This window comes from Beta vulgaris, chromosome 6, assembly GCF_026745355.1.
Source record: "Beta vulgaris subsp. vulgaris cultivar EL10 chromosome 6, EL10.2, whole genome shotgun sequence".
NCBI classification, from domain to species: domain Eukaryota; kingdom Viridiplantae; phylum Streptophyta; class Magnoliopsida; order Caryophyllales; family Amaranthaceae; genus Beta; species Beta vulgaris.
In genome coordinates, this window is record NC_079207.1 from 3,499,719 (window position 1) to 3,512,117 (window position 12,399).

At 35.5% G+C, this 12,399-nt stretch overlaps 1 protein-coding gene across 2 annotated transcripts; it reads left to right on the forward strand.

Moving 5' to 3' along the window:
- The first annotated feature begins 5,976 nt into the window (after positions 1 to 5,976).
- LOC104895052 (soluble inorganic pyrophosphatase) lies at positions 5,977 to 11,379 on the forward strand. 2 transcript variants are annotated; one of them, XM_010681454.4, is made up of 9 exons: positions 5,977 to 6,173; positions 6,861 to 7,014; positions 8,308 to 8,336; positions 8,738 to 8,803; positions 9,474 to 9,581; positions 9,680 to 9,745; positions 10,086 to 10,206; positions 10,311 to 10,392; positions 11,081 to 11,379. In XM_010681454.4, exons 2-9 carry the CDS (start codon positions 6,870 to 6,872, stop codon positions 11,121 to 11,123), a joined length of 660 nt encoding a protein of 219 aa, XP_010679756.1. In that variant the 5' UTR covers positions 5,977 to 6,173; positions 6,861 to 6,869; the 3' UTR covers positions 11,124 to 11,379. The 2 variants fall into 2 exon arrangements, with proteins under 2 accessions (XP_010679756.1, XP_010679757.1); XM_010681455.4 differs by lacking the exon at positions 5,977 to 6,173 and adding an exon at positions 6,194 to 6,251.
- Positions 11,380 to 12,399: the final 1,020 nt, after the last annotated feature.

The following is a 12,399-nucleotide window of genomic DNA, read 5'->3' on the forward strand; positions in this document are numbered from 1 at the left end:
TATTATTATTATTATGTTGGTATAATTTATTTTACTAATTACTATTATTATTATTATTATTATTTAAATATATATCATTACTATTAAGTATTATTATTATTATTGTTGTTGTTTCTATATATTTTTTTTATTATAGCTTTACTAATTATTATTACTATTATTATTAGGAGGAACATGGTTTAGGTCAAAGCACAAATAAACCCACTTTTTTTAGCCCATAAACCAATCAAATCGCGTCAAGACGGTTTATGATGTAATTTTCGCGGTCCAACCCAATCATTATTTTTATTACTAAATATTTTTAAATTATTAAATCTAATTATTAAAATAGTAATATTAATTTACTTCTTAGATATTATTGTTATTATATATCATCGTCAAGTATTAATATATTAATACAAATAATATAAAATAATTATTATTAATTATCATTACTATCATTAATTATTATTATTATTAATTTATGATTATTAATATTATTTATTTATAACTATCATTTAAAGATATTCAAAATACTACTATTATTATTATTCATTATTATTACTTATTATAATTATTATTTAATATTCATATTATTATTGTTTAAAATATTATTTATATATTTATTACATTCAATTTATTTCAATGTAATATAATTCAATTCAATTTAATTCAATTCAGTTCAGTTCAGTTCAGTTCAGTTCATCTCTGATAAGTTCAGTTCAGTTCAGCTCCGATAAGTTTAGTTCAGCTTTGATAAGTTCAGTTCAGTTCAGCTGTTTTATGCCGAAGAGAACATGAAGAAGTCCATTCAATTTCTCTCTAACCTAACACTATTTTTAGGTATCTTGCACCATCCTAGTCGTCCATTCTCTTCTCCTTCTTTTATTTCCCTTCTAAATTTCGAATCAGAACAAACAATTTTTAAAAATAATTCGTCAGTCTTACAAAATGGATTAAGCTAGTCACTAAATGGATTAAATCAATCACTAAATGAATTAAAGAATGTTATTAATTAATAGATTAAATTGGTCACTAAATAGATTAAAATGGTCACTAAATAGATTAAAGTAGTCACTATATTAAGAAATATGATCTATTCTCTTCTTAATATTGGGCTTGGGCCGCGCCTACTTTTAAATTAAAAGTAGACGGTCTCTTACAAGACCATGTTTTTGTTGATTGTTCTTCTCGAAACTAAAACTTTTTATCTATATCTGTTTTAACCTTATTGCATCTAATATTCTAATTTCATCTTATATTTCCGTCTGATTAGATCTTATTAGTGAAACTAAAATTTAAGTTGAACATAATACAACATTTACAAAAAAAAAAAAAAAACTAAATACACCAAAACATATTAAAAGACTAACCTATTTTTTTAGGGGGGTCATCAATGATAAATGACCCAATTTCCATAATTGCAACCCGAAAAATATAAAATATGACCTACCAATTTTGAATAGTATGACAATAAATTTGAAATTTAAGCAATTAAGTACTCACTGAACTGTTGTTATTATTATTTATTAAAGCGACCTCCATCGTTGAAGCTCAATTATAATAAAAAATGGGTGCAGCGACGAGAGAGTACTTACGTAGTAAAGGGAAAAGTTTTTGTGGTGAGTGAAATTATATTTCTCAAATTTGCTATGGGGTGAGTAATAGTTGTGAAATTAAATTAACCATGGTTAAAGTAGGCATAATTTTTAGATGTTGTATTTAGCTTGTTTTTTTGATGTATATAACACTTATGTTTAAGGAAGAAACGGTATTAGCTTGGTCGTTGTTTCGTGTCCTATTATATGAATAGAGAAGATCGGAAGAATAATCATTACTATCAAATTACGATTTTGGGATGGCATCGAGTTTAGTTGGTAAAGTCTTATACAGGTGATATCCAATAGTCCAAGGATTAGAATCGAAACAAGTCTATGGTATTGCGTTTAGTCGCTCATTTACACAAAAAATACAAAATTACGTGTGGTTTCAATCTGGTAGAAAACGTAATTGGTAAAAAAAAAAAAAAAAAATTCCTTCGTTTCAAATTAGATGCTACACTTTTAAAATCATGGACTCTGAGACATTTTTTCTTAGTGTATAATTAGATGTGGAGGGATATGTGATTAGATTAATTAATAATACAACTAATCCATTACACCAACACATGGGATCCACTAGCACCACCATACCACCGCCAGCCACAACATCACCACCACAACCACCCCACCACCCTGCCAACACCACCGTCACAACCACCCCACCATCACCCTGCTGATACAACCACCTCGCCACCACCATTAGAACCATCACAACCACATTATGATGGAGGTTACAAATCTTGGTTTAATCTCCTAATTTATGGTGAAGGCTATTTAATTTTAGAAATTAAGTACTACTTATTTGACTCCTATAAATATCCCATACATTAAGCCATATTTTTCACACAGAAATTTGATAAATCCATACACTCCTACGTCAAGGTTCTTCCTTCTCCTCTTAATATATTCTAGTTTCATATTTCTTATTCAAGCTTCAATTCTCTTTGGTTTAAGAAAAATATTTTCACATTTCTTACTCAAACATATTATGCTCGTGATAGGTCATTCATGTTTAAATTCATGATTAAGTTCATGTAATAAGTTACTTGTTAGATTTTTATATTATTGGTTGCTTAGGAGATCTCTCAAGCATAAGACTAAGTGAAGATACTAGTATACTCTTTATGCAAGATCAAGGTACGTTATGTAGCTAAATCTTTTGAAACATGATTTTATGTGGTGAAATTGTTTATTAATTTAATGGTTGAATGTATTTAAAAATTTGGTTTAAAATGGTTATAATATTTTATTATTTACTATTGGAAGTGAAAAGAAGTAATGATTTTATCAATTATTTTTACGGTTATTTCACCAAATACTCCTGACAAATCAAAAAATTCACAATATACCCTCAATGTTTCAACAATTCACCATATACCCCTGACATTTCATTTTTGCGCACCAAATACCCTTTTTTTAACGTCCGTTATTTCTCCGTTAGCTTTATTTACGATTTTGCCATTATTAACCCTAAACCCTAATTCTAATCTAACCCTAACCCTAATCTAACCCTTACCCTTGCCCCAAACCCTAACCCTAACCCAGCCTAACACCCCTCCACCCTAGGCCAACCCCCACCCTGACCCCACCCCTTCCCCTCCACCGCCGCATCCCCCTCCCTCCCACCGCCGGCCCCTCCCCTCACGCCGCCTTTCCGGCTTGCCCCCTCCCCTCCCCCTCCCTCCTTCCTTCGCGGTTCTCTTTCCGGCAGCGAATTCAACAGCAGCGAAAACAACAGCAGCAGCGGCGGCCGGCGAGAGTGAGGGAGGGAAGGGAGGCGCGACGAAGGGGGAGGGGAGGCGCGACGAAGGGGAGGGAGGCGCGCGCGACGAAGGGGGAGGTGAGGCGCGCGACGAGCCGAGAGTGAGCGAGGGAGGGGGCTGCCGGAAAGAGGAGTGCGAAGGAAGTAGGGGGAGGGGAGGCGCGAAGAGAGTAAGGGAGGGGGGGCTGTCGGAAAACTTGACGCGAAGGGGAGGGGGGTTGCCGACGGGAGGAGGGGGTTGCCGGCGAGGGGAGGGGGGCTGGGTGGGGGGTTGCCGGCATGGGGAGGGGTTGGGTGGGGGGGGGTGGGTTGGTGGGGTGGTTTAGGGGTTAGATTAGATTAGGGATTAGGGTTTAGATTAGGGTTAGGAATTAGGTTTAGAAGTTAGGGTTAGGAGTTAATAATGGCAAAATCATAAATAAAGCTAACGGTGACTTAACGGCGGTTAAAAAAAGGGTATTTGGTGCACAAAAATGAAAAGTCAAGGGTATATGGTGAATTGTTGAAACATTGAGGGTATATTGTGAATTTTTTGATTTGTCGGGGGTATTTGGTGAAAAAACCGTTATTTTTATATTAAAGTTTTGTTATCCTTTTTGAAAAATTAAATTATTTTATAATGAAAAGTTTGATTGGTTTTTATGAATTTTGAAGGTTCAAAAAGTTGTTTATGAGAAAAGTATATTTATTCATGACTTATAAGTCATATTATTATTAATACTGTTCGATCACATCAAGAAGGGTTTATTCATCATGACTTATGAGTCATATAACATCAAGAAGGGTTTATGCTTCAAAGTCAGGCAATTATTGTTACCCTTTGCTTGATATAGATCCGAGGTAGGATGACTAGCTTGGGGGATGTGCACAGTTAGCAAAAGGAAGGTTAGATAAGAAGAGGAATTGCTTACAATAATATTGTTAATCCAAGTTGTTCGGAAAGAGTTTGTTCTCAAAGGTTACTCCCTCCGTTTACTAAAGATCTTCCCTCTTTCCGTTTAAGTGTGTTTCCAAAAGATCTTCCCTCTTTTACTTTATTCCCTCCGTTTCCTAAAGATCTTTCTTGTTACTGTTCCTACATATACCAAGGAGGATCCATTTGTGTGGGGGTGTGGGATGGTAAAGTATGAGAGAGAAAGTGGTTAAGATAAATAAACAAATAAAAGGGGTAAAGTATGAGAGAGAAATGGAGTAAAATTGAATTAATGATGTAATAGTGGACCATATGATAGAGACATGAGAGGGTAAAAAGGAGAAAAAAAAAATCAAATAAGGAATAAAGTAAAAGAGAGAAGATCTTTTGGAAACGCACTTAAATGGAAAGAGGGAAGATCTTTAGGAAACGGAGGAAGTATTCCTTAACATGGATTTTTTTCTCCCTTTTTTCCCTCTCATGTCCCTATCATATGGTTCAATAATTACATGTTAAATAACTTTAAGTGAGGATAACATACCCTACAATAAATATATTTCTTATGGACTTATAATTTTTTAATTGCAACACTTCCCTTATTTGAAAATTTAACACTAATTGCAACGTTACCTTATTTGATATCTTATCTCTTTCTTTCTCCTATTATACGAATCCGTCTTCACATTTTTTGTGAAAAATGTTTTAAGGTTCTTGTGTCAAGGATGATGTTGTAGTAGTAATGGGATGGAAGAAGTACGTGGCAAGTTGCCGGCAGGTGGCAACCCATAATCCTATATTGAAGTACTAACAACCAAGCTAAGCTTGGCCTGGTGGTAAGGAAAGAACCTTTCAATCTCAATGTTGAGGGTTTGATCCCCATTAGGCACTAGGGGCACTTTAGGAGAGGGTTTTCTCTTACCATCCTTCCCTCTCTCAAATTTTTGCCCGCAAACCCAAGCCGAGTTGACCTGCGAGAGGTTCTGGTTTGATAGAGCCATTCATTTTACCATGAGTAGGGTGTTCATAAATATTCGATCCGTTTTTTAAGTTTTTGGATATTTCAGATCGGATATCCAAAACTTTCGTATCAGATACGGAAATTTTCATAATTGGAATCCGAAACATGGAAAATTTCTGGATTTTTCCGAATATTGGATCCGAGAAACCCATTTCAAGTTTGGATATCTGAATGTTATTTTATAAACTTTTCTGTTGAACCCCATGTATGTTGTGCACATGTAAGTTGTCCACATTGGAGAAAGAGGAGAGAAAGTACCACAATATAAGCTAACTATTGCCAATTGGTTTTAGTATGAAATCTCATTTGGGCTTGTATGTGAAACGAACTCTCCTCCTCCGTACTGGATTGCCTGAGCCCATTTTCAGTCATATCAAATTTATCATTTTCCTTTGAGAATCTCAAATTTGTAGTTTTCGAATATCCAATCCAAATTTCGGATTGCATTTTTCTCGATCCAAATTTCTTCTATATACGAAGTGAACATCACTAACCATGAGTTCCCCCAGTGGGGTCAAGAAATATTGAAGTACTAACAAAAACCCTTTTAATTAAATCATTAGAAATTGGTACGAGGTCAATATTTAACACAATAATACAGTTTTCCAGAAAAGCCAACGTAAATGCTACGAAGAAGAAGGAATATCCACAGCCATTAGATTATTCTCACATTTCAATCTGACGGATAAAGACCATTTGATGACTGATGGTTGAAACTTGAAACTTGGTCCTCTCACATCACAGGACATTCACTCCTTTGTAAGAAAAGGTGCAGTGAAGTGGCGTGTCCAAGCAAAAGTATCATTTTTTGCATCACAATAGTAACAAAGTGTGGGGTAGCGTAGCACACCAAAGAAGAGACTCAAAAAATCCTCCTTTTTCATTCCAGTGTTTCACCCTGTAAGTTCACAAATCCTTCTTTTTCTTTTTTTTTTGAGAAATTTCTGTATTTTGCTACTTTGAACTTTATCAGAATTGGTAATCATAGGAATCCCATTTGTGATATATTCATCTGGGTCTTCATTTGTGAATCTTTTGTTAACTTTGATAATTGTTTCACTGTAATAAAGTGCCCTTTTTTTTTTTGGTATATTTTTCAGCTCATAGTTTATGTTTATTATGTTTATTGTTGTTTGCTACTGCATGTTCATCTTATTTTTAATTTTTTTGCTTGGGTAGATAGGTGGGTACTTATAATTTCCTAATATTTGTGATTGATTTTTAGTTTCATAAGGTGATTGTAAAGGTTAAAGTGTAATTGGGGACTTAAGTCACTTGATCATAATGAAGGGTTACATCTAATGCTACTTATATGATGCATAAGAACAAGAAGGCTGTAGGATTTTTGATGTAGGCGGGATCCCGAACGTTTAGATGTACATGGTCTTACCTCTAACTAATCTAGACTTACATGGGGTTTCATTTTGTGTCAAAATGTTTGCTTCCGAATCGTTTGAACTATATGTTACCTGAAGGTGTTGTGTTTTTTGGGTGATTGGAGTTCAATGATGGTGTTTTGTTTGTGGTTTTGTTGATGTCATTATATCTGTTCGATTTGTTTTATGGTTTTTGTTATTGGTTCTGTAGAACGAAATAATGTTGAAGAATGAAGGAGAGGAGAGTAAACCTGAAGGTAGCCAACGTCATTTAGGGTTTCCTCGGGTTGCCCTCAATGAGAGAATCCTTTCTTCCATGACCAGGCAATCTGTGGCTGCTCACCCCTGGCATGATCTTGAAATTGGTAAAGTGTAGATGATATTGTGTTGGTTGTTTCAGCTATCATTCTTGTGTTTTTACAGTTTTTGCTCATAGTTCTAACTAAAGTTGGCAAATGGATCATTTCGTCTCAGATTCGTGTCACATAAGAATGTGTTAAAAATTCTGTTAAAATTTCTCCATTTCCTTTCCATTCTCTAGAAAAAGTTCCTAGAGAACCCTTATTCCCAGCCCCTGCTGCTTAATTTGAGCAAAAATTATGTAAATCTATACCAACATGTACCCAAATTCTAGTACATTGCAAATTTTCCGAAGAGTAAGACTTTCTAAATCTGAATTTTGGCAAATGCCCGGAGAATTTGTCATCCCCATAGAACTCCTTTGAGAAATTTGAGGTTCTCTATGGTGGCTTGAGAGATTGACATTGGCTTACCTCGTGCTCATGAATAGATCCAGGTTTGTGTGGCTGTTCTCCACGATCGTCGGGGGTTTTCCCGTATACCTGGACCCTCAGGCCTCAACGTCAAAGGGTAACCGGTGTTCATTCTCTTGGATGATTGAAAATTCCTTTGTCAAGTTTTCTCGAGTTTTCCGGCTTCTTGCCAAACAGATTCTCTGGCTGTTGCTCAAGTTGCTGAATTTCTTCACCAGAAGTGTGCTGTTCCTGTCGCTGCTGTAGTACTCATCTACATTTTTGGCTGTGTTGCCTCTAAAGTCTAAAATAAAAAAAATTAGTAGCATAAATTTGAGTAAATAAGTGGGAACATGTCAATATCAATGCTAACTTGACCCATTAAATTAACTGTGGCTAACTTCCTCGACCCGTTTTAAACATCGTGCTAAGAATCTCAAAACTAAACGGCTTATTTTGTGTCCAACTCATGCCATTGTTAACGTTGTAGGATTAACCTTTGCCAACTTTTGTTCTAACCTTCTTATATTCTAAATTTTTCTTAACTCCCATGTTACTATTTATGCTGTAATTCAAGTCGTATTGTTTATTGGTTACAGTTGTTTCATTGTTTGATAAGAATTGAATTATTTTATATCATCATTTGCTCAGAAGATGTAAGTATTCAACAGATTAGAAATAGTTGATGTATTATATTTCTCTGGTTCTGCAATGAAGGGTCTACTTGTAGACCCTAATCGAGTACCGCTATCATCTTTGTGTCTTCATTATCGGTGGTGTTGACCACTTTATGTTTCCGTGTTGATGAAATTGGACCACTTTATCATCTCTGTACATATTTACCTTCATTGATGATTACTATTTGTGCATTATATGTTGCTCATTGTTTTGTGCATGGTTTTGTAGGGCCTGATGCTCCAGCAGTTTTCAACTGTGTAAGTACCCTGCTAACAGCGAACTCAATTTGGATTTTCAACAAGGATATACTAGATTAGACTTGACTGTGAAGTTCTCTTTGTTGCTGACATATTAGATTACACGATAAACTTTGCAGTGTTTACTGGGGCTCATTCATAATCTTTATTATAGATTCTTGCAGATGAAACACAGTATACTTACATATAATGATACTTAGCTATTCGGTGGGCTAGTACTCACTCTACTATTGTCAATATTTCTGCGCAATTTTCCTGATCTTGTGATTCGTGGGTTAAGTATGTTGTGCTAGGAAGTATGGTGTCCAAATCATCTTTGGCAAGGGCCTTTGCTGTTCTTTGTCAGAGTATTGATAACTTCCTCTTCCTTGATCACTTTCTACTATTAATGTGCACTACAGGTTGTGGAGATAAGCAAAGGGAGCAAAGTTAAGTACGAGTTGGACAAGACAACGGGTTTGATTAAAGTAATGCTGATCTTGAATCCTATTTTTCATTTGATTAGTTGTTTTATGATGAATTGCTTTTTTCATTTGCTAAGACTTCTTGTTTTTGTCGTAGTCATTGTTGCATTATTAACTTGTTTGGGATATTAATTGTGATTATTTTCCCCTAATTCCCTCCTTCAATCCCCAACTTTTTAAATGGTTACCATTGTTATTTACCTCTCCTTGTTTCACTTCTTGCATTTACCAATACTTCTTGAGAGGGCGTGTTACTTTAGAGGGCAGTGGATGGGTCAAGGGGTACAAATGTGCAATACTGTATTTACATCAATATTGGTTTGTTTAGGTTTAAGTGTCATACACTGGTACTTTGGTGGGTGTGGCAACCGGCATTTTTTTTTTTACGGGTTAGTGTCAGATGGCAGCAATTTCTTTTCCTTCTTTTCCACTTTCCCGAGAGTCAACTTCTCCATAGATCTACATATCACTATGTCGTCCTTCTTTAAGTGAACAAATAGTAAAAAATGGAGCAAGGTTGGATCATTTTCATTTCAATAATATTCCTCTTGGGATATTGACATAAAAAGTAAATGATTACTGCATCTCCATATGGCTGTAAATTGTACTTAAAAATCTAAATATCCATTACACTAGTCTGACTTGTGTAACTGATGCTGATCTTTACTTATAGGTTGATCGGGTCCTATACTCATCAGTTGTTTATCCACATAATTATGGTTTCATCCCACGTACCCTTTGCGAGGACAGTGATCCTATGGACGTGCTTGTTCTGATGCAGGTAGCAGAATTTGCATTTGTTAATTATTATATTACATGTGCAATATTACCTCCAGAGACTTCTGTTCATGGATTAAATTGATTTAACACATTTTTCAGGAGCCTATACTACCAGGTTCTTTCCTTCGAGCTCGGGCTATTGGACTCATGCCTATGATTGATCAGGTGATTGATCCCCCCCCCCCCCACACACCTTTCCTGCTTTAGTGAGCAGCATCGTCCAGTTTTAAGAAAGAGGAGTGTCAAATATGCTGATCTATGTTACTCGGACTCTTTATTTTACCTCATGAACCAGTGTCGCTCCCTTCACAGTTTGACATGGGTATAGACACTTCGACACTTCTTTTGAGCCAAAATTTGTATAAAATTTTCATAAGAACACTTCTTCTGGGTCCGAGTAAGATAGATGCTTATAGGATTGCGTACCTGACATTTTGTTTCACAATAACTTGAATTACCAGGAATTGGAATTTTTCATTTCTATTTGAACCTAGTACCTTTGCAGGGTGAGAAAGATGACAAGATTATAGCTGTGTGTGCCGATGATCCTGAGTTCCGTCACTACAGGGAACTTAAAGAACTTCCTCCTCATCGCCTCGCTGAAATCCGCCGTTTCTTTGAAGACTGTATCCTTTGCTTGTTGATTGTATTTCCTATTACCTTCTTTGCATTTTTGACCATTTGATAATCCCTCCACTTCCATACATGGATGCCTTTACTAAGAACCTAGACAAGAAGAACGAGAACAAGAGCGTTGCTGTGAATGACTTTCTTCCAGCTGAAGATGCTATCGCTGCCGTCCAATATTCAATGTAAGATCTGACTTTAGGATAACACAGTATGCTATGTTCCAACATCACTATTGCTTTGAATAGGGATTAAAAGGTGAAATGAGGTCAAGAGTTGGGTGTGATGAAAATAAAAAGTGTTTATTCCTTGTCTGCTATGTTTTTGGACTATGGAATAAGTTGGAAATAAATAATTATTTACTCGAAATGCCCTTACTGAATTTCCTCCCCTCAATTAATGGAAATAAAGAGTCTTTTTTTTCTTTCTCCAAATCCCTTATCCATCCCCCTTATACCTTCCTGGTATCATGTTAGTATTGATTCCCACCACTTTTTCTGAAATAATGTTTATCCCCCTAAACAAACAACGGACTTACTTTCAAGGCTACTAATCCTTATCCTGATCCCTTAGTCCTCTTGACCAAACAGCCTGTATAGCCAGGTTTTCATCTATCTATTCCGGAAAGAGTTAGCCTACATATCTTAGATTTATGTGAAATGAACTTATTAGACGTTTTTGGTTCTGATCGACTTGGTTTCACTTAATGTTTACACACGATTAGAGTTAATAAGCCTCAAAACATAATTTATTAAGGTGAAGAGACTACGATTCCCTTACTTTTGCCTCTCTCATCCTTATAAAGATACACAAGTAATTTAATACCTTGTTGGATATCATCTAACTTGTTTTCTGTTTGCTGTGATGACACAGGGATCTCTATGCTTCATACATTGTTGAGGGCTTGAGGAAGTAAGACACGCTACGAGGTGGTTATGGACAACAACAGAGCTTCATGATAAGATGCTAATTATTGGTGGACCGCCTTTTTTTTCTTCTTTTCGCTATTGGCCTGTTTACTAATAGTTAAATGCCCAGGCACTCCTGATAGGCTGATATGATGATGATGAAAAACAGATTGCCTTCATGGCTATTTGGATGGCATGTAATGTAACCTATCTGAAATGCATGGTGCAGGTTTTTAAATGGAATGTGATATGCAGTTCTTGATATGTTGCACCAATGTGCTCCTTTTACATTTTATAGCAGGCTAGATGCAGGGAAACAAATGAAAATGGAACTACCAAGTCCGTGGGGATTTGGTAAATTCAGTTGGTTTGAGTTTTACACCAATTTCTTTCTCTTTTTTACGCGTGAATATGTTCTTCATGCTTGTAACAAGATTTGAATCCGTGACCTTTTGTTATTATACATGACACAATTACCATCTCAACCAACTTTTAATCATGCTTTAAGTATCCACATTATTGTATTTGTACTTTTTAAATGTTGAGTTTTCCTTAATATATTTTAGTGGGAATGGAAAAAAATGCATATCAAATTCAAAAATACAATACCAACCCGGGGCAACCCTCGAGTCCAAATACTAGTTTCAATGTCAGAACCCACTTTGTATTTCTTCATTTGATGTAGGATGGCAAGCACCGATATCGAAATTAGACAAGTCTTAACATATAGTTTATACCAATAAAAACTTTCATTAAGGCTCCGTTTGGTAGGGCGTAAAATATTTTCAGTGTAAAATGATTTTCATGGAAAACAATTTACAATGGAAAACACAATTCCAAATTTAGTTTTCCGTTGTTTGGTTCGATGTAAAAAAAATGATGAAATGAAAGGAAAATGAAAGGGAAAGTAAGGAGGTAGTGAGAGGAGTGCAGAAGAGAAAGAAGGAAAATAGTTTTCCCTTCATTTTGAAAGGAAAATAGTTTTCCATCCTTGGGAGAGTAATTTTACCCCAAGGAAAAATGGTTTTACACTCTTTTGCCAACCAAACAATGTAAAACTGAAAATAGAGGAAAACAGTTTTTCGGGAAAACGTTTTACGCCCTACCAAACGGAGCCTAAGTGAGACAAATAACTATCCCACATATAGGAGAGACAAGTAAAAGCAACCTTATACCTGATAAAGTGTTATTTTATTATAACTTAAGGCAAAAACTGACTTGCAAATGGAGAGAATGGGATTATCTTCTTAATTACTTCCCCTCAAAAAAAAAAATCTTCTTAAT

Coding starts and splice junctions, on each gene's coding strand:
- LOC104895052 (XM_010681454.4), top strand. CDS start 6,870: ATGTTGAAGAATGAAGGAGAGGAGAGTAAACCTGAAGGTAGCCAACGT. Junction 8,337..8,737: donor CTCCAGCAGTTTTCAACTGT/GTAAGTACCCTG, acceptor TGTGCACTACAG/GTTGTGGAGATAAGCAAAGG. Junction 9,582..9,679: donor ACGTGCTTGTTCTGATGCAG/GTAGCAGAATTT, acceptor CACATTTTTCAG/GAGCCTATACTACCAGGTTC.